The sequence below is a fragment of the Sardina pilchardus genome, chromosome 11 (assembly GCF_963854185.1).
Source record: "Sardina pilchardus chromosome 11, fSarPil1.1, whole genome shotgun sequence".
Taxonomy (NCBI): Eukaryota; Metazoa; Chordata; class Actinopteri; order Clupeiformes; family Clupeidae; genus Sardina; species Sardina pilchardus.
Window position 1 is genome coordinate 21,663,331 of NC_085004.1, and position 27,867 is coordinate 21,691,197.

Here is a 27,867-nt window from a genome sequence, read left to right on the forward strand (position 1 = left end):
CACCCCCCCCACACACACACACACCTACCCATGTCAAACACACCAGCTCCCGTGCCAGGCCCACAGTGACTCATCGAGAAAGTCCAAATTTGGAATACACATCGGAGTCTCTCCCTCCTACAGTGGGCTAAAGCTTTCAAGGTGTTGTCCTCGTTATGTGTGACTTCTTTTGCTAATGGTGGTACAGAAGGGTTTGTGATTCATCCTGTGTAAAAATGATGTACAGTAGACTTTAACTATAATCTGGGTATATGATTCTTTTTTTGAACATTTTACTCTAAATATGACCTTATGTGAGACGCTTTTGATACTTGTCATTTTCCCCTGGTTTTGTAATCAATCACATATTCCTTTATTATCGAATCAGTATGGCATGATGAATAATTTGGTGATCATCATAGTAACACGCCACTGACATATGGTTTAAAGATGGAGGTTGGGGTGGAAACAAAATGTCAAAATGTGAAACCCTATCTGTCCATGCAGTGAAATGGGAACAGATGGAGCATAGCAATAATAGCTCACTCAAGACATATTGTGCTGCACTAGTGAGTGATCTCATAGTTTGGCTCTTCTTCAGTGTTGATGATTGCTACCAGTAGAAAAACAACATGTCTGTGAGGACATGTATACTGCAGAGTCTGCTCTTCGGTGAATAAACAATCACTCTGTCTCATCCTCCATCTTCTCTTCAACTGAATAATCTTCCCAGTCAGAGGAGTTAACATTGGTGAATGGCTGTCCCTTGTGTTGTGCGTTGGTATGCGTCCTGTGTGTGTGTGTATGTAATATGTGTGTGTGTGTGTTTGTGTGTTTTCTCACCTGTGTAAGTGTGTGGTAAACCTTTTCCCTTGTCTGTGTTCTGCCTCAGGCATGACCAGGAAGAGTCCACGCACGCCTCTCTCTGACCTGCAGGGCAGCAATACGCCACACGAGAGACCGCCACGGTAAGATCATCATCCAGACCATCAAAGCTTGTGTTCTTTGGGATTTACGACTGCAGGAGTTAGCTGTGACTGTGACTGAGCCTTTTTTTTTTGGTTGGGAACAGAATACGTGTGGGGGTGTGCGCTGAGATTCTCCACTAAAGTAATTCAAATAGATTCTACACACGTCCACAATCTCGCAACGTCTTTGGTTTTATATTTTAAGTAGGATTATAATCGTTTGTAAATGCTTTTTTATGGCGCATGAACTTGTGACACACGGGTTGGAGTAGTCTCACTCCCTGTCCACGTAACTGCCCCCCAAAGACCAAGCGTGTTGAGATAGCAGCGAAGCGAGTGTCGGGGTCCAGTCCCCCGCCGTTGACTGAGCTCTCTGGGTCAGAGGTCAGAGAGTCCTCAGGACGCCACCTCTCCCATCTCCCCCGCAAACGTCTCGAGGACCGAAAGAATAAGAGCCGCCTGAGGGGGGAAACCTGGAGGGGGGTCGAGGTCGTCCATTCCTCACCTCACGCAAGTCTCCCCTCTGCGGGCCAGTGGACGTGGGCGGGGTCCCGGGCGAGCGACCGCAGACATGAGGCTCTCCGGGCGGAGCTGGCACGCTCACTGTACACTTATCCCCGCAACTCCCACATAGCCACTCCACGAGGGAGCCTCATATTTCTTTAATGACTGAATATGGCATGGGATTACTGATGGATGTGCCTGAGCAAGTGGCAGTGGTCTGTCTCACAACAGCGCCTTTGTTTTCGGCCCCCAGCCTGGGCTGTAAAGTCCTCCTAATGTGATTTGCAACCCCACACACACACACACACACACACACACACACACACACACACACACACACACACACACACACACACACACACACACACACACACACACTCAAACACACACTGTACACACACACACACACACATGCAGTGCAAGCAGACCCACACACTTTCTGTGTTACCAAGTGACCACTTAAACCAGCCCCCCCAGCCCCCTCCTTCAATGCAGCTGCTTCCGATGTGATGTCAGGTCGCAGTTATGTGCTGGAGAAGACAGCCCCCCGGCCTGGTAAACAGTTGGAGCTCTGCAGGAGACCCCTCAGACATACACTTACTGTCCATGCATCCTGAATGTCTGCTTGACACCCCCCCCCCCTCCCCCCCCCCTCCTTCTTTTAAATTATAACCAGTCTCAGCTGGACAGCAGTGGAAGTAGACAGGAATTCAGAAGACTCTGATGTGTTGCTGGAAGGGACCACTTTTGCACAGATTTTGACTCGAGCATATTCATGGACAAAAGAAAATAACGTGTTTCGTTCGTGATGGCCGTAAGGAGATATGATGAGATTAACTACAGGATTAACTCTGTTCTGAGAAAGAAAAAAAAACATGGGTAGAGCCTGCTGGCACTCTTAGCATACCATGTATTGTTTCATTTGAGTACATTCTGTAGAAAGCTCTCTTTACCATGACGCACGCTTTAAGCATTAAATGGAGATGGGCTAGGCTAGGTCTCACACGGCTAGTTTTTTACCAAGTTTTTAATGGAACCTGAGGCAGTTGGTTTCCAGAGCTACACAATAGCTCCACTCATCATAACAAGAGGAACAGCAGGAGGCTGGAATGTGAGGAAAATGTTGATTGAAGTGTTTACGCGTCTCTACCAAATACTTCCCACTAATCTCTCTGTGAAGCAGAGGAACCCCCGACAGATAGTAATAGGTCTGCGTTAGCGTTAGTGTGTAGCGGACCGAGCCGTTCTCTCTGTCTGAGCAGGTTTGGCTCCCGCAGCAGCGCAGGTCTCTAGCCGGTAGTGCGCCGCGGCGGACATGCTGTTATTTACTGCCTGTGTGCTCAGCATCCTAACGCATGCCAGCAACCTAAATCACCACACTGAACTCCTCTCGCTGCCTGTTATTGTTTAAAATAATATTCCTCTTGACGGGTCTGGAGGCCCCGCTGTTTCATATACAGTGTGTGCCTCAGAGTTCCAGTTTCGCAGTTCCACTGCAGCACTGAATAAATGGTTCTCCAGGATCCCTCTTTTTTTTTTTCGCAGTTCAGCCAAACATTGCCTTCAAAGGTCAATAGAGAGAAGTAGTCATTTATGAGGCAAGGTTTCTATTCTCGACTTGCAAGTATGTCAGGCTGTGAATATGTACAAACAGAGGAAAATATTTGTAAAATGCGAGACAGCTTTTTTATGTTTCACCACAAAAGAAAATATTGCAGAATTCTTGGCATCGGTGGCTAGTCGTTAAACAGAAAAGGCGCTAAGACCTCCCTGCTGCTGGTGTTTTAACAGCCTCAGCACCACAAACAAGCTCGTGGCTGTCTGACATAAAGCAGTAAAAAACTGGAAACAAACGCCATCTAAATTAAAAGCTCCTTCATCCCTTCCCCTTCACTTTTAGACCCCAAAGAGCCCAGAGTCCAAGAGCCTAAAAATCTGACCCAAGTGTACAGTATCAAGAGTAGTAGAGTGACCACATAAAACCCCATCATAATATTTCATAGCATTTTTAGAACCTGTTTGTAATGAGTTAGTCGAACTGCCTGTGAAACTCGAGTGAGATATATCACTGCACCTTGGAGTGGAATGGAATCCCGACTGTGAGCAGATGTATCCTCTCACCCTGAGGAACTGTGTGTGTGGCATGGCCACTAGAGAAGGTATAAATCATTGGCCAAGGCAAAAAAACACCCAAGGCCCGCTAACTGTTTTTTTTTTTTGTTCACCGCTTGACGAATTCAGCCTGTTCTTTTACTCCTCCGCAAACGCCACAAAATGTTTTTAGTAGATTTTTACGTTATTTAATGTTATTTTATTTTGCCCAGACCCAAGTGGTTTTGGGTTGCGCTTGGGTCAACCTCTGTAACCGCTCCTCAGAGGACTGTATGTTTGAGTTTGTGTTTTTCCAGCCCTCTAGTTGGGCTGGCTGCACCTGGAAGCCAGAAGAGTTTGTGGTAGTGGATCAGGTGCTGGGAATGGTGTACATTGCGGAGAGCATTTCACCGAGCCCGTTTATTCATCAGCAACTCCTCATTCCATAAATCCTTAAGCATGACATAAACAGCGTGAGGCTGCTGAGAATATTCGGGCATGGTTGTAATTTATGCCAGAATTTCAGTTCATCTGAGCTCGTAATGTCAACGAATATATCAAAAAGAGCATTATATATCTAGCATGAATTACCCTCAACACCCCTCTAGGATGTCTTTCCATGCTATAGGAAAGCCCATTAGTGACCTCTATGGGTATGCACCTCACCACAAAACCACTAAATCCCCTGTCATTGTGTACGTGTGTGTTGAAGAATCTGTGTGTTGATGTGTTCATGTTCTCCTCTTCCAGGGAGGGCTGGAACGGCCGGTCTCCAATGCAGAGTCGCCTCTCCTCCACCGGCTCGGGCGGCTCGGAGGAAGATGGCATCTTTGTCAACTCCACCAGCAGCAAACTCCTGGAACGAGCCCATGGCATCCTCATGTAAGCAAGGAGACACGATGAGCTTTATTTTCTTCTCTCTCTGTTTTTCTTCTCTTTCACGTTTTCCTCTTTTCTTTTGTTCTTTAACCCTTAAAGCCGGCACCGTCACACCGGTGTGACAGGAGTGTTGGAAAGTGGACGTTCTAAAGAATATCTGGGTTCATTGAATTCAACGCGGAATTTTAGAACCTTACATTGTTGTGGAACAGAATCTTCTGTTAGAATGCTCAAAACTCCCCTGCTCAAGGGTTCAGTGTAAGTGTTAACTGTGAAAGCCCTCAAATATGTATGAGGTCAGAGAAGGATAGTCACCCACTCCATCTTTCTATTATGCAGCCCACAGTGCTTTCACCTTATGTTCCAAGGTGGCAGCTATCCTCAAAATGTCAGAAAGTGTTGGCATCAGACAGGGACACATAATGAAGTGTCTGGACCAGGGCTAAATTCCAGTGTTCTTGGATGCCATGCGAGGTTACATAGTTTCAGTTTCTTCTGTTATGGTTACGGTCTTGATAATTTCAGTGTGTTTTTCTCACAAACAGGAGGAACAAGAACTACAAGATGAAGCCAAGTCTTCCAAAGGTATGGATGTTTTCCCATATTCATTTGGCCCATGTTAAGTAGTGTTGGTTGTGAGTCTTAACCGTTGCCTGTGTGGGCCTTCTGCAGCACCTGCTGGATGTGAAGTCTCTCAAGTACCTGAGCAATCTCACACTGCAAGACCGCATCACCAAATCCCTCCTGCACCTTCACAAGAAGAAGAAGCCACCCAGCATCAGTGCCCAGTTCCAGGTCAGTTCTATCTCATACTTCAATCCTAATTAAATTATTTCCATACTTTTCTTTTCTTTCTTTGCTCCCTTTCTTCACTGTCTGCTTTTTTAATTCTCCGATGTACTAAAATGCACAGATTGTCTTCATTTGTTTAAAACCTGATGAAATATGAATGTTTTCTTTCCTAATATTTCTCCCCGGGTCACTGGCGTGTCTGATAGTTGAGCGCAGCATTGACATTTTAGCACATGCAGTGCCATAAATAGCTGCAATAAACTGGACTAGAACAGAGTTGTTGTTTTTTTTCCTCCCTGTTTTGACGAGCCTCTAACAACCCTACGTAAGTGTGTGTCCCCACCCTTCTATTTCCCCGCATGTCCCCGACTGCCCACAGTCTGGTCACTGCCTGAGCCTCTGCCAGCTCCGATTCACATAAAAACCAAACAAAGACTTGTGAACTATGGCGTCATGTCTGCCTTTAACAGCTCAGATGGCTTTAGTGGCCCAGACAAACTCTCCCTCCCATTTCACTTCCATAGCTCACAATACAATATCACACTGAGGCTTCTGGAGCCACCTGAGAAGAGAGAGAGAGTCCATGCCGTAAAACAATAGCGCTCATTTGAGACGTGTTTATATAGGTTCGTTATCAATGTGAGAATCTTTCTCCCCCATGAAAGAGGATATTTGATGGAGGTCATTTGGCAGGTTTTCAGAGGAAAGTGTAAGAAAAAGAAAGCAGTTGATTTCAGATCCCCTGTGGAGCTGTGGGCAACTGACTTACAGTACAGCACGCCATCCTTAAACTGGTATGAAATATCCAGAGAAGCCCTCCCGTATCCCAGCCAGGGCTGCCCCTCGCTCCAGCGTCCCTCTCCTCCTCTGACCACCAGCCCAGGGTTTCCAACACAGCCAGGGGCCTCCCGGAGAGCTGCAAACAGCCCCCGACCTGTGTGTCTGTCCAGCCCGACTGGCCTGCCGCCCAGCGCAGCAGCACATGTGTGGATGAGCTCACTTCCCGCATCCTGTTGTGTGTCTGATTGCTTTAATCTTCTGGGGGGTGTGTGTGTGTGGGGGATGTTGAAGGGGAGAAAGTGGAATTCCTGACCACCACCAAAAGAGACGCCTGTGCTGCTCTCCTCTCCTCTTCCTGTGACGCTCACTCCACTCACATGTGCTCGCGCGCCAATGAGAACCATATTTAGTTTTTTTGTTGCAGCAGCTGCAAATTGGAGAAAAAGGTTGTAAACGGGTTTAAAAAGATGTGCGCTAATTCTCTCTCGTTTTCTCATTTCTAGGTGTCTCTGAATAAACTGATGGAGACCCTGGGCCAGTCCGAGCCCTACTTTGTTAAATGCATCCGTTCAAACGCAGAGAAGGTACCGTCCGTTAATCACACTAATCTGTATTGCCCCTGCAGTATGAATAAATCTGGCCAGTTTGCCCGCTAAATGTTAACATATTGCATCTGTCTGGCCCTGTGTGTGTGTCTGTGTGTGTGTCTGTGTGTGTGTGTGTGTGTGACTCTGCGTGCTGTTCTGTCTGCAGCTTCCCCTGCGATTCAATGACGTCCTTGTCCTGAGGCAGCTACGGTACACAGGCATGCTGGAGACGGTGCGCATCAGACAATCAGGATATCCCATCAAGTACACTTTCCAGGTTAGACAATCACCCGCTGAAACCACACTCTCTACCCGGGGGGACACCCACCCACTCACCCACCCACTCACCCACCCACTCACTCACACATTCATGCCAATCTTTAACACTAGACTGTTCTCCGAGGGTTTCTTGGAAGATAAAAATGTGTAAGTAATCCCCTTTTGGCAAAACCCCTTCTTTGTAATAAATGCATTGGCTCAATAGGAGAACACCATGCTTATTCAATGTCATCATGCAACATGGTACCAGTTGAGAGGCACATTGGATACGGCCATCTATCTGGAGGGGCTCTCAGATATCCCAAAGAGAGTGTTTTTCTTGGTGTTATGTTCCATTTCAGAATCATGGAATGTGAGACTTGGAGCCAGCTAGCCAGCACGAAACGGTTTGACTTTATGCTAATTTGCCTCTCCTTCAGCAGAGATGAAACCAGCGGCGAGTGATTCAGAGGGTGCGCTGAGGCGGCAGCCGTTAACTTTTTCCCCTCTGTTGCAGGGTGTGGAGGGGTTGATGCAATTTCCTCTGCTCCCCCGTATCCTTGGTATCCAAGGCGCTGACTGAATCATTGTTTCCTGATGACGGGGCGACGCATGCTTTGTGATCGGGCCCCGTTGTTACCCAAACAACTTCTCTTTTTCTTCATTTACCGAGCAGATGAAAGCTCGTCTCTGTTAAGCTCCCCAAATTCCCCATCCATCTAAACATATTAAGATGGGGGGGAGTTGTCCGTGACAGTGATGCGGGGACAGTTTACTCACCTGGGAGAATCCCGGGACCCTTGGCGTCCGAAAAGAAAGACCCTCTCTATTGTCTGGGCAGCTAGTGGACTGTTATAATTATATAAACATAGTCTCTGTTTCCCATGCCACCCCCATGTCTCTGTGTAATTGCCCGGTTGGGAGGGTGCTGCATGTTTCTCCAGTGAGGTGAGGCCCCTTTTTTTGGCCTCACTGCCCACAATGCAACACTGCATGGCTGGACTACACTGCTGATGAAACTCGGGGAAATTCTAACTTTTCATGATCTCATCTATTACTGAAAGATTGAAAGATTACCAAGTATGTCTCATAACTGTTGTTTTTCCTCTCTTATGTGTGTGTGTGTGTGTGTGTGGTAGGACTTTGCTCGTCATTTCCATGTGCTGTTACCGGAGGGCTCCCGCACCACCCAAGAAAGCATCAAAAACTTCCTGTGCCAAGCAGACTTCGCCCCGGATACCTTTCAAGTGGGACACTCAATGGTATGGAGCAAAAACCCCTAAACCTTCAGGGTCAAATACATTTCCCAAAGGGTGGTGCCCTTGTTATACATTCAATATTTAGTGTGTCAATACTCTGCAGGTAGTCATGTGTAGAAGGAAGTGTGTCCATGCCCTAAGGTACACAGTTGTACCCTTGTGCACTTGGTACATTCCCCCTCAAACACATACACACACACACACACACTCTCTTTAGGCTGACATACAGTGCCCCCTCTGACGACACTTTAATTAGAACCCCGTACCTTACATTCTCTGTGAATTAGTCAAGATATGACACAGTCTCTGTAACCTGTGTGTGTGTGTGTGTATTTGTGTGTGTGCATGTGACATGTGCGTGTTTGTGTGCGTGTGTGTGACGTATGGTAGGTGTTCTTGCGAGAGGCTGAAAGGCAGCGGCTGCAGGACATGCTCCACCAGGAGGTGTTGCAGCGGATCGTGGCCCTTCAGCGCCTTTTCCGAGCCACACTGGAGAGAAGGCACTACCTCAAGATGAGACGGGCGTCTTCCCTCCTCCAGGTAAGTCCACAGCCATAACATTATATTGTCTTCAAGTTCAGCGTTTTCTGGTGAAAAATGAAAGCGGTGAATGTGGAGTTTCTGCTCCCAAGGCTTGATTGGACGCCATTCAGTTGTTGGTCACTAGCATTATCATGAGCAGGATTGGTTATATGCAGATCATTCAGGCATCATTGTCTTTGATAGTCATTGTGGGTTGATTCACAAATGTACTTTCCTTTATCTTACTCCATGGAATGTGCCTATGAATATGTGTGGGAATGCAGTAAAACTTGAGGGTTTTCGATTCCTGAAAGTGGATCGCATGCATGGTCTAATAAAGATATTAATTATACTGAGGGAACATTAGGTTGGACTATTTTTTTCCCCTGAGTTAATCATATTTTGCTAAATTGGTTCATGAATTGAATTACTTTTCATTTAACGAAGACCAGGCTGATATTTCATATTGCTGGTATTTCTCATTCCAATAGATTTAGATTTACACCAGATGAGTTGGGTTTGCATTTTCTTCTTTATTACACAAGGCAAACTGAGTTGAATAGACGTGCTTCACTTTATAGCAATATTTCCATATTGTTGATATTAATCTTGGCAATCATAATCATTCCAGCAATGGTGGCGGGGATGCCTGTTGAGGCTGGCTGAGGAGGAAGAGGAGGAGGAAGAGGAAGATGACCCAGCTGTCCAGCAGGAGGCAGCGGTTTGCCTACAGGCAGCTTGGAGAGGCTACAGGGAGCGAAGGAGGCTTCTCCTCTGGAGACGAGCATCCTTGACCATCCAGAGAAGCTGGCGGCAGTGCCGTCACAGGAGAGCGGGAGCAGCCTGCGTCATTCAGGCCGCCTGGCGCGGCCACAGGGAGCGGGAGAGCTACCGCAGGCTGCAGCGCTCCGTGCTGCTCATTCAAGCTGCCAGCAGGGGATTTTTGGCAAGGCAGAGGTAAGCTAACTCCCTTCTGTCTACAGGTCCGCTTTTGTTAGCCGTCATTGTGAGGCAACACTGGGCTGCTTATTGGACTCTGAAATGGCTCAGCCGTTGGTGGGTTGCCAAACCGAAAACAAAAAATGTGATTTGTTCAATAGAATCATTGCATAAACAATTCTAAGTAGGTGCTGTGTGCTCAGATAAGCAGGAAATATTTCTTCAGGGCGCCACTTTGGGTTGGGACAACAGCTTTGTTACATTACACCACAAGTTTGTGGGTTTTTTAATGACAAACAATCTAATTTACTGCTTTTTCCAGCTCTGTTTGGGGTAATCATGGCATTTTTACCTCTGTACTTCATTTGTATTTCATGTTTTCACTCGCAGATTCAGAGACTTGAAAGAACAGAAGTTAAAAGAGGCTGAGCTGCTCAATGGACAGACGGGCCGCACACCAGAGGAGGAGAAGTTGAGGATCATGGGCCTGGACCTTAGCACTTGGGAGGACCGTTCATGCGAGGAAAGGGAGAGAAGCCTTCAGAGACTCAACAGCGGTAGCTCATTGGATCCCTCGGAAGAAGCACAGGAAGTAAGCGTTTCAGAGCTGACCAGAAGCGAAGATGCTGCACCGAGGAGCCCGTTGCATAGCGTCGCCGTCAGAGACAGGGCAAAGACCCTCGACCAGGACTCCAACCAGAAGACGAGAGCCAAACGAGAAAGCCGCAGGATGAGAGAGCTGGAGCAGGCCAAGTTCAGCCTGGAGCTGCTCAAAGTCCGCTCCACCGGTGGAGCATCTCCATCCGAGGAGCGACGCTGGTCTACGGAGCTGACCGTGGTCGAGACAAGCGGTCTCCACTCCCCTCAGGGTACACCAGACAGTCAGAGTTCAAAGGGCAGCTTTGAGCTACTCAGCATGGATGAGTGCCTCAAAGAGAGGCCAACTTCACGAACAGACGCTGTCATTGAAGAAGCTCCTACATCTCCGTCCTTAGGACCTCCAGAGCAACCTGAGGTCTATCCCATGAGCCCTCAGTCCGCCAACCCTCCAGAGACACCAGTGCCTGATGTCCCCTCCAGCAGTCCAGCGAAAGCAGAACCTGCCAGCCCACCTGCAGTCATCCCCAAGGTGGAGAACTACCTCCCAACGTTCTATGTCCCCTCTGCAGACAGCAGCAATTCCGCCGTCCCCAAACCACAGACTCCGGGCAAGACTCTGAAGGAAAGAAGGGAGTCGTCCCGCAGGCCTGTGGTAGTAGTGATCAGCATGCAGAAGGAGACCGTCTTAGAAGAACCGATGCCTCCCCAAGTCAAGGACAGCTCCATGCAGACCAGTGAGCCACCGAGTCCGCTGCAGGTGGACGGCAACGAGAACCTGCCGCCGGTGTCTGTTCTCGAGAAGCTGGAGAAGCTGAACGAGGAGAAGGAGGAACGGCAGAAGCAGCAGCAACAGCAGCAGGAGAAGGAGATGATGCAGCAGATCCGACAGCAGAAGGAGGCTCTGGAGAGGCAGCGAAAGCAGTTTGCGCAGATCGAGCGGGAGAGGTTCGATAAGCAGCGGGACGAGGCCCAACAGAAGATCGAGCAGAGCAGGCAGGTGGGTCAAGCCCCGGAATGGGACAGGAAGGAGCTCCTCGAGGGGAAACCAGTGAGGCCCGTCTCCCTGGACGTTGGTCACGTCCGAGCTCCAAAGGCTGAGCCAGAAGTTGTAACCCTCCCAGAGCCCACCGCACAGTTGCCTCCTGCATCTCAAAACCAGAGTAAAACCGTGGCCCCATTCTCCACTGTAAGAGAACGGCCAAGGGATCGAAGGACTATGCCAGAAGGATGGGCGCCTAAGCTTACTCTGGAATCACGAGATAGCACTAGAGCAAGGTCTCAGAAGAAAGCTGCTACTCAGAGTGTTAACATCAACATGACTGAGAGGTCATCCGGAGCCATCTTCTTCTCCCCCAAGGATAAGGTTTCCTTCTCCAAGTAAGTGTCTATTTCTAGTGTTTATCTCTCACGTCTGATTTGTGATTAACCTCACATTTTCCAAATGGTACTTCTCCATCCTAACCCTTAAACTGTTTTGAAGGTTTGACAAAGATCCTGTCAGCCAGGAGAGGCCTGCAGCAAGTCTAAAGGAAACATCATCTGGTTTCAGAGCCAAAGGAATGAAAGGACGAGAGGTGAGTCAGCATAATGAACACGAAGAGAAAACCACACACGTGCCCCTCATTACCCTGATCTCTCTTGTGGTGGATATTGTCCTGTTGTTGGTTTCCATTCATCATCCCAAAAGCCATCTGGGGTTTTCAAGTGGTTATGTTACTGTTTTCTGTTTTACCTTTTGCGTCTTTCTTTTTTATCTTGTATGGTATCAGTTAGATGACAAGACTACAGGGTTACAATTTTCCTTCGGTAGTTGTCTGGGATGCAGTTCCATCATTTTTTTTACACCCTTCTATTATCGTCTCTTGGTCAAGCAGGTTGGTATACCCGGCCATAGAAAGAAAGCCCGCATGGCGCGGACGCGTTCTGATTTCCTCACCCGTGGGCCCACCCCGCAGGGGGAGGGTCATTCGGATGAAGACGAGTGCGATGACCCCCCTCTCTCCCCCGGCCTGCCCCTGTCCGGCGAGCAGGAGGCCGAGGAGGGGGCCGCAGCGGCGGACGCGAGTCACAGTGACTCCGAAATGGTAATCGATCAGCCGAGGGGCACAGCGCTTGAGCCTCCAGGCCCCTCTCAGGATGGTGCTGAGCTCACTGTCTATGTGCCTCTTCTCCGCTAACCTCTTCGGCCACCGCCTGACTAGAAATCGCTGTGCTGACTAACCCTCCCCAGTGTAGTGCTTTGACACTTTTCCATCTTTTCAAAGCAAGTGGGGAAACTTCGACCAAGTGTCGACCACATCAGCTTGGTCAGCGATGGCACCCCAATTTGTATCGCCACTGTTGTTCACGTTGAGATGGTTGGTGTCATTGCAGAAGACATCCACTGACTAAACAGATGGGGATGCCATTTTGTCTGAATTACAAACTTTAACCCACACCCTGTTCTTCACTCTTTTATCACTCTAATAGTGATAACATAGTTTGCGTAGGGATTGTTGAGCAAGAGCAATCCAGTCGTCCGTCACTTAACCCTGGCAGAAAAACCTCTCTCTCTCTATATTTCCAATCTGGTTAACTCTCATTTGCATGTTACTTGTTTTCTTCTCCAATAATTCAAGCTCCTCACAGACTTCACTGATTGTCAAGGGTGTTATAGCACCCTCTGGATTAGATCAACCCATCCAACTTCATCAGATCAATCCATTCACTCTCTTCTTTCAATATTTTGATTTTCTTTCTGTGATTTCAAGATCTTTCATTAGTCTAAATTAATCAAATCTACAATAATTTAACAGAATATGTATCATTTTCATATAACATGTGAACTATTTATTTATTTTATGTACCATGTACATGTGTAAAAATGTATGTTGCAGTTTCAAATATGTTCAGAGGTGGGTCACTTTGATAGTGCCGTTGGAGGTTCTTGTTTTACAGTGCCATCTAGTGGCAGAACTAAGCCTTCACAGCTTGAGCTGGTTCTCATCTGTTCTGTAATATGACTGGTGCATATGGGTTTCACTGTTCTAAATTAACTCGCTGTATCTGTATGATTCAGCCTTCCACCGGCTCGGAAGACCCAAAACGGTTGCACAAAGTCTTGTCTGCTGGTGATTTGGGCAAAGCAGATTCTCTGAGGAAAAACTCTGGAGGAGATGGAAGGTAGGACTAGGTTCTTTCTTCGATCATAATGTGCAGTTACACTGTTTCTATCTGATAATTTCCCCACACTTCGACTGGGAAAGAGAGCATGTTGTGTACTACAAAGCTACAGTAGATAATTGTGTTTCCCGTATTTTGTACAACTATGTTGTGTTTGTCATGACCAGGGTACGAGGGAAGATGCGCTTCTGGGGTAAGGGGAAGCAAGGCGACAAGAAGTCCTCCAGAGATCGGCTGGTGTGTGGTGCTGACACACTTGAAGGGGATTATGCTGATACTGGCCTTCTACTGGGAGGTAAGGCAATACAGCTCTGAAGTTCTGTAAAAGTTTAGTTTAAAAAATATAGTATAAGATCGCAATATAGTAATATAGTATAAGATCGCATTTGAGACAAAAATCGTGACCACAAATCAAGGATGTATGGTTTTTAGAAAAACGGTTTGGCTTCTGTGGTGCCCCTGCATCAGCATTGATTTTACCCTGATGCTGAAAATCCTCATCTTTATCCCTTTGAGCAGGTGGAGAGTTCCTTTCTCCGCCACGTAGTCCCGATCTAACTCTGGAGCGGGGCCGAGAGTTCAAGGAGAACAAGGAACCATCGCCCAAGGTGAAGCGGAGACGCAGCGTGAAGATCAGCAGTGTTGCACTGGAATCCGCTCAGTGGCAGAACGACTCTCTGCAGATCCTTACCTGTGCCTCTGACTACAAGACCATGAATGAGTTTCTTATGAAGAAGGTACAGTACCAACTGTGACTCAAATGAGCAATAATACTCAGTCCAACTAATATGGCTTTAGTGTTTTTCGGCATTGGGGTAGATTAGCCACTACTATTTTCCCCATTTGATCATCTGACAATATAGCAGAATGACTATACTCCTGACTTTTTAAAGCAAACAATTGACTGAATTCATGTTTTTACCTCTAGATTAATGACCTTGACACTGAAGACAGTAAGAAGGACACTTTGGTGGATGTTGTGTTCAAAAAGGCACTGAAGGAATTCCGTCTGAATATATTCAACTCCTACTCTACTGCCCTAGCCGTAAGTTGATGTAACATTTTTATTTAAAGTTGTGTCAGTGTTATGGGGATGATATTACAAATGAACATATGCTATTATTGCTAAGTGTAGCTTTTCAAATGTTGTGAAATACATGCAAATGAGCATACCATACAGAAGGTACAGAGAACCTCCTCTCACCTCCCATGGTTGTATGTCACAGATGGATGATGGGAAGAGTATCCGCTACAAGGACCTGTACGCACTCTTTGAGCAGATCCTGGAGAAGACTATGCGCCAGGAGCAGAGAGACTGGAGTGAGTCTCCTGTGAAGGTGTGGGTGAACACTTTCAAAGTCTTCCTGGATGAGTTCATGACGGAATATAAGCCGATGGACAGCACCTTAACCAAGGTAACAGCCTGTACCTCCACAATGGTTTCATTGCTTTTGGGTGCTTGGGTGTTCTTTCTTATCGTTATTTGTAACACAGAGAGCCTTGCCTGTGCTCTGTAAAATACTTGTAGTTGTTTGCAGATCTCACAACTATTCAGCTCACTAGCACTACCGCTGGTCTGGAGTATAAAAACAATGTAATGTGTGTTTAAATTGGAAATCAGATACTTAAGACAATGCATGTTTGGAAATAAATTGAGAGAACTGAACTCTTAAATCCAAGAGTTCAGTAAGTGTTGTGTTCAGTAGTGGACTACATTGATTCAGATATATATATTCTATATCTCATTTCAAGATAACAGTAAGATATCAGAGAGGAGAATAACAGGGAGACGTTAATGCAAAATGTAACATGTTTAATACTGCTGTAAGGGCAGAATGATTTGTTATTCTGGACATTTGGTTAAAATGAGCTCCTTCTATAATTCAGTTCGTCATCCATTAACCTTGTCTCTGTGTCTCCTCAAGGCACCAAAGCCTGACCGCAAAAAGAGAAGGAAAAAGGACGCTGATATAGTGAGTATCAAGCTGAACAAAGAAAGCACTTTCATTTTGCCCTTTTATACACACACACACACACACACACACACACACACACACACACAGTCACACACACACACACAGTCACACACACACACACACACACACACACACACACACACACACACACACACACACACACACACACACACACACAGTAATTCACTCGCAAATCTACACACACAACCCTTATGCAACAGTATAGAGTTCAAAAACAAAAGCCTAGACTTATTCTTTCCAAACCGCGGTGCTAATCCCTTGTCTCCCCCTGCCCTCTAGGTGGAAGAGCACAATGGGCACATTTTTAAGTCCACCCAGTATAGCATCCCCACCTACTGCGAGTACTGCTCCTCCCTGATCTGGATGATGGACCGGGCCTGTGTCTGCAAACGTGAGTGTGTCTTTGTGCTCTCAGCTGCTCCTGCTCTGCTCCTGCTGTCGGAGGCCCAGCCCCCAATTCAACAGTTTAATCAGATTGTTTACTTGAACTGAACTCATGGGTTTTCCTAAGAGCATTCAAGCCCTGTTTAGAACAATTTAGCTTTCTCTTCCACCCCCCACACACGCATACACACACACACTCACCCCCCCTAGCATGAGCGAGGCAGGATGTTTCTACTCATCTGCCTTTGGAACAGAGCATTTGCCCTTCCCTTTGGCTTGGAGTTTTTTTAGCTCGTGCTTGCGAGTGTGTGTGTATGTTTTTTTTTTTCTTTCTTCCTTTCTTTTTCTGCCTGCCCTGTTCCTGATGTGAAGCTCACGTTTGAGGTTAGGTTGTACAATGAGGCTCACTGAGATGTCTGTGTCCTGTGTAGTGTGCCGGTATGCCTGTCACAGGAAATGTTGTGCCAAGACGACAACCAAATGCAGCAAGAAGGTAAGACCTCCTTCTCCTCGCCATGGAGACTCAAAATAAACAGTTTATTCTTGTTTTTTTGTTTTTGTTTTTGTTTTTGTTTTTGTGTATGAAGTATATGAAGTTTTTCAGTTTTTTTGGCTTTACATAATGGATTCTCAATCCTCTTCAACTCAGTACGACCCAGAGTTGTCTTCGAGGCAGTTTGGCGTTGAGGTGGCTCGGTTGACCAATGACGAGCGAACGGTGCCCCTTGTGGTGGAGAAGCTCATCAACTACATAGAGATGCACGGCCTCTACACGGAGGGCATTTACAGGAAGTCGGGCTCAACCAATAAGATCAAGGAGCTGAAACAGGGGCTGGACACGGGTAAGTCAGTCAAGCAATAGAGCTGTAATGGTGTAAAGCTGTGATTTGCTAGCTAGACAAAGTAAACATTTGAGGAGCCGTGCTGTTTGATCTGGACTCATTGGTGTCTGGCCATCCTCAGATGTGAGCAGCACAAACCTGGACGACTACAACATCCATGTCATTGCCAGCGTGTTCAAGCAGTGGCTGCGGGACCTGCCCAACCCGCTCATGACCTTTGAGCTGTACGAGGAGTTCCTCAGAGCCATTGGTAAGCTGGGAGAATGGCCTGAGAAAGCACAAATATTTTGTACAAATGAAATATGTACAATCAGTTACATGATAAACCATCAACAGTTAAAGCCATTTTGGATGCATTAGGGGTCCCTAATGATCTCTTTCCCATTTTTTTGAACTTCAGCTACAGTAGCTTTATCAGTATTGTTTTGTTGGCTTATCTAACATACTCATTTTTGGATGATTTGCTTTTAGGTTTGCAGGATAAGAAAGAGACCATCAGGGGGGTTTACGGTGTGATCGATCAGCTGAGCAGGACTCACCTCAACACACTGGAACGCCTCATCTTCCACCTGGTCAGGTGAGACGTAGACTTAATCTGACCGACAGAAATATGAGCATTTCTCTCTCTCTCTCTCTCTCTCTCTTTCTTACACTCACTCATGCACTCTCTCTCTCTCTCTCTCTCTCTCTCTCTCTCTCTCTCTCTCTCTCTCTCTCTGTTTTGAGTTTCCATACTTGTGCTAAGCTCTCACATGTTGTCCACTCCGGATTTTGTTGTAGCACACATTTTTCAGGCTGCAGAAGCCCTTTGCCTCTGGTAAAAAAAAAAGAAACAAGCACACAATGAAAATCCAGCAAAAGGTCTAATAAGTCCACTCTATTTCTAGAGTTGGACTTTGTAGTGCCTCGTGTCCTGGGACTTGAATATGTCAGGAGGGCTTTGTGGGCTCACAAAACAGCTACTGTGTCATGCCACTCAATAACAAGAATTTGATCTTATAATTGGCACATTCCCTGTGCCAGCGTTGCCAAGAAAGTTTCTGTATGCCTTTATGATCACAGATAACCTTCCTTGAAAATGGCGGTGTCTAGCCTACAGCAGTGTAGAAATGTAGATAGTAGAGTTTGCAGATGTGTTTGAGAAGATTAGGGTTGGGTATCGTTTGAATTTGAACGATTCCGATTCCGATTTCGATTCCTTGTTTCGATTCCGGTTCCTAACGATTCTCGATTCCGATTCTTGTAAAAGGCAGTGTCAAAAAAGTTTGGATATTTTAAATGAGCTAGCTAACCAATAGCCTTTCTGAATGACATTTACTATACATTTCTCACAGGGCTGTTTTCAACTACAATATAAATCGTCTTCTTGTTGCCTCAGCTCGATTATGCAAACACCTTCTTCGTTGGTGTTTAGCGGCTTCTTCCGGTTCGTGGACTGGGAATCGATACTAGGAATTGAAATTTAAACTTTTGAACGATTCCGGGAGAATTGGAAAGCTAGTCCCGGTTCCCATCGATTCTCGATTCTCGATACCCAACCCTAGAGAAGATAGCCTATGAAGATGTCTTTCCTCTTACGACCACAAATAGCTTTAATCTAAGAGCTCTCTGTGTCTGTGTCTGTGTCTGAGCTTTGGTTTGCATCCAGCATTTGCATTCCCCATTTCCCATCACTTGTAGTAGCTATAAACAACCCCTTTTCCAGTCCCTTCCAGTTTTATTTGATTTGTTGATTTTTAATGCCATTGATTTGTTTGTGTCTAGGATCGCGCTGCAGGAAGACACCAACCGCATGTCTGCCAACGCCCTTGCCATCGTCTTTGCCCCCTGCATCCTGCGCTGCCCAGACACCATCGACCCGCTGCAGAGTGTGCAGGACATCAGCAAAACGACGGCGTACGTATCAAATTAATCAGCTGACCTCCACTGCATTTTTTTTTACCAGTCTCCCCTTCATTATGATATGGTAGTAAGGGCTCGCACTCTGAAAAAATATAGACAAGGTCTATATTTAAAAGAGTAAAAGAGTTTTTTCTTCAGCAAAGACTTTGTCTATATTTTTTCAGAGTGCGAACCCTTACTACCATATCCTGAGATCTTTTGGTTTGACTTACCTGACTAAAAATACTTTCATCAAGAGCGCAACTGTACCCCACCTTCCCCTTCATTATGACCACTGTTATGGAGACTTGTATTATATGTTTCCTTTGAGCATTAACAGAGTCTATTTTTTTTTTGTAGGTGTGTGGAGCTGATCATTGGGGAACAGATGAATAAGTACAAGGCTCGACTGAAGGACATCAACAGCCTGGAGTTTGCGGAGAACAAAGCCAAAAATAGGCTAACCCTCATCAGGAGATCGATGGTAAGAGCCTGGGCTGACTGGTGCAGATGAAGTATGAGCTTTTTCATGCACCTTCCTACTCCTGCTTTAAACACATGCACACACACTCACACAGTGAGCATATCACGTAACCACACAGGCTGCTTGTTTGACTAGTAAGATACGAAAGGAAATGTCTTTTGCACAGTAGAGTATTTGTTTGCTGCGCTGATGTATTATACATTTTCATTTTAAGTTACCATTGTGTTGCACACTGATGATAAAAAAAAATAAAATTATGTTAACCTTGTGCAGTTAAATGGAAACTCGTATAATACTGATTAAGTCAAGTCTTAATCAATTAATCGGAGGTAATTTCAACAGAATCAGAGGGGCAATGTTGCATCCTCTGTGAGATTTCAGGGTTGATTTTTTTTCTAACCTCTCACTTCTCAACAGACTGACTCTGACATTAACTGCTCTCACTATCCAATCCACTCTTGGACCCCCCTCCCCCCCTCAACCCATATAAACTCCTCTCTTTCAATACCTGCAACACCCTTTTTTAACTAACCCATTCTTTCTCCTCCTCAAATCCCCTTTTTTCGTTCCTGACTCCAATCCTTTTCCTCCCTAATCTAGAAACCCGTAGTAATCGCTGTTAGATTTATCAGCATTGCCCGCAGTGCCACCCCGGTATGTATCTTACTCCTGGATGTAGTGTGTAGTTGCCAGCCACTCTCACCCCCATTCTGCTAAAGCAGCACCGCTCACGCTACCTCCCCCTCCTTCCTCCTCCTCCTCCTCTTCCTCCTCCCACCACGATACAGGAATTAATTCTAGTCCTGGGCTAATGTGGAGCGTGTCTGCACCTGGTGAATGACTGATTAGTCCAGGACTACCTGCTAATCCCTGTTGGTCAAAGCAACCCTTGTCTCTGCCCCGTGTGCTCTGTCTCTCTTCCCATCTCAGCACACCATTTAAAACCGTGTGTGTGAGTGTGTGTCATATCTGTGTCTTGTCTGTCTGTCATAGCCAGTCTGTTACGTCATCCAGATTGTTGTTGTGCAGACCATTGACAACAGATCATAATGCTAGCCTGCACTAGTTTAGAGTGTTTTTCAGTGCCCCAGGGATTAAATAAGTATTTGAAAGATGATGTTATTCTACAGTCGCAGATGTTTTAATCTGAAATGAAGGTCATAATGTCAAATAGTCCTTGCGCCCTATTTGCCAGGGTGCGCAAAGACTAGCGCAAGGCGCTCAGACTGGCGCTACAACCTTTTGATCTGGCTAATTGAGCATTCCGAACATCTGGCAGTGGAGTGCGGTGTGGGGTGTTATCACACTGAAATGGGAGTTGAATGGAAATGAAGTTAGGACAACTGAAAGGGGAGTTGTATGGAAATGAAGTTAAGAAAGTAGCATTAATTCCCTGCATTGTGTGTGGAGTCTACTGCTGGCAATGACAATTAAACAAGCTGACAGGAATGCATCGATTAGTGCAAGAGTAATTTCTGTACCATCGGTAGATTATGATATGTACTGTTAGTACATATAGTGTATCTTTTTACATTATCGTGTATAGTAGTGTATATTTTTACATTGTCCTATCTGTGTATAGAAGTGTATATTTTATATTATACATTAGGGTATATTTTTTCTCCCCCTCTTTATATCCAGTGGTCACTAGCTTTTTGTCATTGTAAAATGGCAACTCTAATTGTGGTGATTGGAAAAGGTGTGGGCAGTCTGAATACCCACTGGTATAAAATGAACTCTTTATCAAGTATTATGTATGCATCAGTTTATATTTTTGAATCTTTTGTCATGCACTTGTTAGTTTCTGTTGGCTTCTTGTGTGGGAAATCCTGCTTCTGCCATTTGCCAGCACAATATCTCAATTTCAAAATGTACAGTAGTACATGTTTCTACCCTGTCTGGGTTGTCCATGCTAAAGAAACGAGAGTTTTAATTGCGGTGCTTAGCACAAGCCCAAATCTCTCGCTTTATCTTTGTGCTTTTGAAAACGCAGCTGTGTTCTGCCTCATGCACGCTTGTGTGGACTGTATATGTGACAATAGCAAATGTCCTTAATTCTGTCCTCTGCCTTTGCAATTGAGACCACAGCTGCCTTTGCGCCCTGCGCCTTGCGCAAATGAAATAGGAACCTTCAGCAACGTTTGCTTTTCTGTCAAATTGTCCTTGGGTTTCCAGAAGTATGTTTTTGTTTACCAGTTCACATTTGCAGTATATGATTTATATTAGACGTACAGTATAAGACATAAGAATTCAACACAGAATTCTTTTTCCTTTAAGGATAAATCTCTTTGACATCTTTCAGAGCCAGCAGGTGATGATCTGTTGATGTTGGAGCTGGTCAGGTCACACCGCAGCTCTAACTCCGCTGATGTGTTGCAGGGTAAGGGTCGCGTGCGGCGGATCAGCTACCACACGCCCTCGCCGCCGGTGAGCCCGCGCCTGGCCCCGAGCTCCGAGCCCGTGGAGGAGAGCTGGCCAGAGGAGCCGGCGGCACCCCGAGAGCTCCGAGAGCCCCGGGAACCCCGGGAGCTCCGGGAACCCCGAGAACCCCGAGAACCCCGAGAGCCCGAGCTGTCCGAGCAGCAGCAAGTGGCCATGCAGCAGGAGGAGCGGGTCCTCACCGAGCAGATCGAGAACTTACAGAAAGAAAAGTGAGTGTTCGGTGGTCACGGTGCTCTTCATACGGTTACAGTTAGAGTTACGGTTACGGTTATGTTGCCTAGCAGACGTCTTTGTCCAAAACGACATACAAACAAAAACAATACAATATGACTGTGTGTTGTTTAGTGACTGTTATACACTCACAAAAAGTTATCTGGGTATCTGGCTTTTGGGTGAAATGTAATGTTTCAGCACAGGAAGTACTGAAACATCGAACTGTTGGACATGAGCGTTCAAAAGTTTAGAGAAGGTCACATTAAGTTCACCTGTAAAGGATTATAGATAGTAGATGCCCATTTCGTGCAATGGCCCATTGTTAAGTCTCACACTGGAAGTTTCTAAATGACCTCACCACCTCTGCCATGTTTACAGGGAGGAGCTGACGTATGAAATGCTGGCCCTGGAGCCGAGAGCGTCGGACGACGAGACGCTGGAGTCTGAGGCGTCGATCGGGACCGCAGACAGCTCGGAGAACCTGAACGTGGACTCAGAGGGAGCCACGTCGGACTTCTCCGGTGAGTCACCGAACAGGGGTACAATTTGGTGCCTAAATGAGTGGAGCGACATGTGTGTTAGGTGTCTGTGTTATTGTATGTATGTGGCTGTGGCTTTAGCTGTGGTCTCAGGATTAGATGTTTTGATCAGCAGCGTAGCAGCAGTGACTCAGAATCAGGTGGTGAGCAAGATGTTTCCACTGCCCTAGTGAGGCCCGGGATGTCTGCCCATACTTCAACATTGTGGAATCATTTTAAACTGATGCATGTAGTGAGTCCCAGATTCCTCACCATTACTGAGGATTTGAACAACACCCTGCAATGTAACTATTGTCAGTGAAGAGACATACTGTAATAGCCATCAGCTGTGTAGACCATAGACTGTATATATAGAACTAGCTATATAGTTCTATACAGTCTATGGCCAATTGCCGTTCCATTGACATTGCATGTGATGGACGCTGTGCTTTTGTCTCCTTGCAGAGAGAGGCCCAGCTCTGGCAGCAGCGGCCAGGCCCAGGAAGGCCGAGGCCAAGAGCCGCCGCATGCTGAGGCGCCAGCCCGACTCGCTGGACTCGGTGGACTCGGCGTCCACCGCCTCCTCCTCGGTGTCGTCCAGCTACCTGCACCCGCCGTCCTCCGCCTCGTCCTCCCGCACGCGCCGCTTCCGCTTCCGCTCCAAGTCGCCGTCCCCGGCGACCCTCGGCCGCTCCAACAACGGCAACGAGAGCGGCGGCAGCGTGGAGGTGCCCGAGCAGGACCCGTACGAGGAGCGCGCTCAGTTCACCAGCCGCGGCACCTTCAACCCGGAGAAGGGCCGGCAGAAGCTGCACGGCGCCAGGGCCCTGCAGCACTCCGCCGCAGAGGCCAGTGGTCACCACAAGAGGGAGCCAGATCTGCAGTCGCAGCAGCAGCAACTAGTACTGTACGGCAGCAACGAGTTCATGGTGTGAAGAGACCATCGCGGGCCAGTCATCTTCTTCTTCTTCACACACACACACACGCGTGCGCGGAAAAAAAACACGGGAGAACACTCCCTGGCTCCAGCTCATCCCTTTATCTATCCTACACACACACACACACACACACACACACACACACACACATACACACACATAGACCCTCCCTCCCCATGCCACTTGCACTCAGCCACCCTTGCTGGGGAACAGGACAGCAGATGAGCTCTCCTCTGCCTTTCCAAGTGCCAATCCTAGCTGAGAGATGTGGAGAGGCAGAGGCGCACGTGGAAGAGGAAGTTGAATAAAAGAGGAAGATGAAGAAGAAGAAGAAAGAGGGCAGCAGCTGGTTCACCAGAACTGCCAGGCTGGATGAGAGGACGTGTGCCTCCACCCACCCACCCCCCCACCTCGCTTGCCTTCAGAGCCGGGGCAGAGTTTTGGGATTAGGGGGGTGGGGGAGCAGGGAGATAGGGAGAGGGGTGTGGACAGAGCAAAGGGAATGGTGACTACTGTGGCAGGCGTGATTCCGACTCCGACGGTGATTTTTACACTGGATGCGAGGAGGGACCGAACGCCTTGATGATGGACCATGGAGACAAAGCCATTGAGCAGTGCAGACTCCACAAACTTCAGCAACCCCCCCCCCCCCCTCCCCTTCCCCCCCAGCTTGGCTGCTTAACGTTTACAGTTTGTACAGACACAACCAGTAATAAGCGGCGTGCTCTGATAAGACAGAAAATCTGTTTCGCCCCCCCCTCCCCACACATGCCTATTTAATACATTTTAATAATGTGGAATATAAATATATATATATAAATCTATATAAATATATGATGTGATATACATATATATATATTAAACCGTGTATAAAGTCGGAACACCAGCAGTCGCTGGGTTGTTGAGTTTAAGTATTTATCATTATGCTTGTCCTGCATATGGTCAAAGAGAGATTTTTTGGATTTAGCTGACTCATTCGAGTGAGCAAGTAAGCGTGCACACACACACGCATTGTGTGTGAGTGCGTGCGTGCGTGCGTTTGCAGGTGTGTTTGGAAAAACAAAGAAACCACTTGATGTGTTTGAAGTGTGTGCTGCTCTCTGTCCTCCTCTGAGGAATGTGCCGTCATCAAAGGGACCAAGCTAGCTGGTGTTTGGAAGCTAGAGGATCCCAGCTATGTGAAGACTTTCAGATGTACATAACACAGAATACTGTACAAAAAAAAAATCACCTCTTTGTAACAGCTGTTCAAAAGCTGGTATGTATGAAGTTGAGATGATGATGCCATTTTCAGTTTACTTTTAGTAACATTTTTTATCAAACTTGTCGGCAATGTCCATTCTATTCTGAAAAAGCAACTAAAACACATTATTATTGTTATTGTTATTATTATTTTTTGAGTATCCATGCATGAAAAAAAGTTGACTTGTGCTCCTTCATTGAAGAGGTATTCTGCAGCCACATCCCTTTGTCACAGCAACTGCTTAAGCCCGCCTGTTTAAATAAGGTATCAGACGAACCCACAGGACTGTTGTATACAATGCCAAATTAGCCATGAAGCAGTTGCGTAGCCTATGGGGCTGTGTATGAAGTTGCCAGTGAGTGTGTGTGTGTGTGTGTATGAGAGAGTGGCTAATGTGAGTGTGTGTGTGTGTGTGTGTGATGGGCACTTGTATGCACGTGCTCTCTCTTTCTTTCTCTCTTTCTCTTTCTGTCTACTGATGCAGGAGCTAATGCTTGAACTTGTTTCGTTGCGTTTACACAAACGGTGTGTGCGGGTGTGTGCAGGGGGAAACTCTCTCTCTCGAGTGGACCCTGCCCTTCCCTTACACACTTGTCGTGACTCTGCGCAAGGTCAGACTCTCTACCGACGTCAGGTGGGAGAAGAGGCCGGGAGTTTCACTGTAATCACTCGCCCGCCCCGAAAAAAGTCCTACCCCCCCAACCCCCACCCCACCCCAAGATCCACAGAAGCAGACTGCTATTATGCCAGGTGCTTTGCCTCCTGTATGTCTGTGAGCGAGCGAGTGAGTGTATAGTTTGCTGGGCTGAGGAGACCCACAGGTGAATGCAGCTCTTCTCATGAAGGACGTCCATGCCAGCCTGGACAGGATGCCTCATGGATATTTTGTAGCAGTACTCTTTCCCTGGCAAGCCATGTTTGTAAGGACTGTGACGAGGCCATTGAAAGAAACTCTTTGTACTGTCAGTGTGTGTTTTGAGGAGTTCACACTGACCTGGAAGTGGTAGAATATGGAATCGCGTTGGTCAGTTTCAATGTCTGAAATGGTGTTACAGCAGGCCTCTCATGACTGCTTCAATCAAGAATTTTTTTTTTTAGATAAAAAGCGGTCATCAGTATCTCTAAGTCATTTGTCGAATGTTGAGTGTCAGACACCCACTTGGACTGTTCTGATACTGAAAACAAAATGGTGGATCCTCACAGTGCACCTACACAGTGTTGTCATTGGGTGGTCAGTTGAGTTGTCATTGGTTAACCGGTCAATGTGAGCCAAGCCATGGCTAAAGTGTGTCTGTTTCTGTTCTGTTAAGGAGTCTGTCCTGCTAGCCTGTCCACTCTTTGCAAGCACTAAGCAATTAGCTGAAATGGTGGTGTAATACTCAGCTTTCTCAAGCTCAACATTTCAACTGAATCTGATAGTACCTAGCTTCGTCCCCAAATGGTTAGCATTGGCAGTTTTGGTATCCTGCTGAAGTGATTGCACTGATCACTTGGACATCACACTCCTGTATCCTGTGTGTTCTACAGTATACCCATGTCAAACGTACCTGTTGCTAAAGGATATATTATGCCATGTACCATAATAAATGTGAAATAATCATGTTCAGTGTTGAAAACTGGCCACTTCGCCTGCAAGTTTTAACAAGGTGCACAATCAGACTTCATCTTTGTATTCTGTCCCACGGAGTTGTATGTGCATTTTGTGAGCTATTTCTTACACAGACAGAATGACGAAAAAAAACAAAAAAGGTGATGTCAAGGTTGTAAAAATTAATTTGAACAAATCATATTCAGCTTATTAAAGACAAGGCTGGAACCAAACTAGAGTGGGTCTCTTTCTTTGAGTTTTAATCAAGCTACCATCCTCAAGCGGTCTGGTATTCCCTGTTTCAGATATTTGGGCTATACTGGGTTTATAAATACAGGTATTGCATATTTAGTTAGTCAGATACAGTATGTAGTAGTTTATTATGTCGTCTTATGTCTTGACTTTTGTCACAAAACTAAAGTCATCTGGTACATTTTGTTATTCATGCATCTTTTTATACAATAGCAATATAAGAGTCCTTCATATTATAATGCACTGGCATATGTTGGGTCACATCTTTGTTATCCTTTGAGCCTTAATAGTGATCATTTATTACCTCTGAGGAGGTTATGTGTTCATCGGGTTGTGTCTGTGTCTGTCTGTTTGTCTGTGTCTGTCTGTTTGCTTGTTTGTTTGTTCATTCCCAAGATAACTCAAAACATTATGGATGGATTTTGATGAAATTTTCAGGAAAGGTCTGAAATGACCCAAGGAAGGAACAATTAATTATTTTGGGAGTGATCCGGCTCACCGTCTTGATCCAGGAGGCGGTTATGTATTCGCTTGGCAGAAGTCCACGCTCTTAGAGAATTAGAACTAGAAGAGCACTCTATATCAATTTCATTTTTTGCAGGAGATCGATTGATTGCTGCAAGAGGCTCTAAAAAAGGATATGGCAACCCAGGTCATATTGTATCCTTGCGGACAGAGCAGGTTTCTCTCTCGGTCTTACCATTTTATAGGTCAAGTGATGATTCCAGCTATTGATACAGTATTTATGCAGCTACAGAACATATTACAATAAACAGATATGTAGCTTATGAATAAAACTTTATTTTTTTATTTTTTTATTTATGTATTACTTTAATTTAGCTAGGGAAAAGAACACATTGAGATTGCTATCTCTTTTACACTTTTTCTAAATAGGCACACATACAGTTCTATTTAAGGCTTCCACAAAGATGGCAAATGGAAACTAGCACTGAATTTAATTTGGCATATGTTAACAATGTAGGCAACTTTTTATATCCAAGTGCAAATGTTGAACCTTTTTAGAACATTCTGAGAAATCGCATTTCACACTCGACACAGGCAGGAAGAGGAACAGATGTATGTCCTGTGTCGCTGTATTAGTATTTCTGTTGCTTCGTGGATGTGGAACAGATGAAAATGTTTTACTTCAGCCTTTCTGTTGTAACTACTATGATCCTTGCTTGTAAGTATTACAACTGTTATTTATAGTTTGAAATTAGGGCATGATACATCTGAAGCATTTATCACTGGTTAGTCTTATTAATAATCCCCATTACAACATGAAACTGAGGATGAAAATAACAAATCTGTTTGTCCTGTAGTGTGTAGGTTTTTGTTTGTATGTAGGCTACTTTGTCATAATCAATGTACCCACAACGTTTGTTGGCTCATACATGTGGGTTAATACAATTTACAAAGGCCGACAAATACACCTGATTAGCACAGTATGGCTATTGGCTATTCTCATGTTGTGAACAGTATGTGGAGCATTAAATGGAGCCATTATGAAACTTTGGAAATTATTGTAAAGAAGAGAGGATGAAGCAGAGGCCTATGACATACCGGTAGCTTTAGAATGCAGTGGGAAATCTTTATCATTATCATACTGATAATGTCATTCTAGTGGAACTGAAATTGTTTTTATTTTGCAGTGCAGAGACATGGCCGCAGACAGTGTTTATTCACAATACTAGAAAATATACAGTGTCTAGATGCTACATACAGAGAAAATTCTTCAGAGGATGTATGACTTATCACTGTGCCA

At 45.9% G+C, this 27,867-nt stretch overlaps 1 protein-coding gene across 8 annotated transcripts in view; it reads left to right on the forward strand.

Moving 5' to 3' along the window:
- myo9aa (myosin IXAa) overlaps positions 1-26,077 on the forward strand; it is a 101,546-nt gene extending 75,469 nt beyond the window's left edge. For 4 of the 8 annotated variants that reach the window (XM_062550070.1, XM_062550066.1, XM_062550071.1 and 1 more), the window contains 29 exons: positions 872-947; positions 4,293-4,424; positions 4,967-5,006; positions 5,094-5,216; positions 6,497-6,577; positions 6,747-6,857; positions 7,978-8,100; positions 8,488-8,637; positions 9,251-9,576; positions 9,949-11,535; positions 11,639-11,732; positions 12,030-12,242; positions 13,217-13,320; positions 13,488-13,615; positions 13,840-14,057; positions 14,249-14,365; positions 14,547-14,735; positions 15,246-15,293; positions 15,597-15,708; positions 16,133-16,194; positions 16,351-16,543; positions 16,665-16,793; positions 17,015-17,120; positions 18,308-18,439; positions 18,785-18,908; positions 19,509-19,562; positions 21,288-21,559; positions 21,942-22,084; positions 22,547-26,077. In XM_062550070.1, the coding sequence (XP_062406054.1) occupies positions 872-947; positions 4,293-4,424; positions 4,967-5,006; positions 5,094-5,216; positions 6,497-6,577; positions 6,747-6,857; positions 7,978-8,100; positions 8,488-8,637; positions 9,251-9,576; positions 9,949-11,535; positions 11,639-11,732; positions 12,030-12,242; positions 13,217-13,320; positions 13,488-13,615; positions 13,840-14,057; positions 14,249-14,365; positions 14,547-14,735; positions 15,246-15,293; positions 15,597-15,708; positions 16,133-16,194; positions 16,351-16,543; positions 16,665-16,793; positions 17,015-17,120; positions 18,308-18,439; positions 18,785-18,908; positions 19,509-19,562; positions 21,288-21,559; positions 21,942-22,084; positions 22,547-23,016 (5,657 nt within the window). In that variant the 3' untranslated portion in view covers positions 23,017-26,077. The remainder of the gene's footprint in view (positions 1-871; positions 948-4,292; positions 4,425-4,966; positions 5,007-5,093; positions 5,217-6,496; positions 6,578-6,746; positions 6,858-7,977; positions 8,101-8,487; positions 8,638-9,250; positions 9,577-9,948; positions 11,536-11,638; positions 11,733-12,029; positions 12,243-13,216; positions 13,321-13,487; positions 13,616-13,839; positions 14,058-14,248; positions 14,366-14,546; positions 14,736-15,245; positions 15,294-15,596; positions 15,709-16,132; positions 16,195-16,350; positions 16,544-16,664; positions 16,794-17,014; positions 17,121-18,307; positions 18,440-18,784; positions 18,909-19,508; positions 19,563-21,287; positions 21,560-21,941; positions 22,085-22,546) is intronic. The other 4 variants (XM_062550069.1, XM_062550073.1, XM_062550068.1 and 1 more) reach the window with 3 other exon arrangements.
- The last annotated feature ends 1,790 nt before the right edge of the window (positions 26,078-27,867 follow it).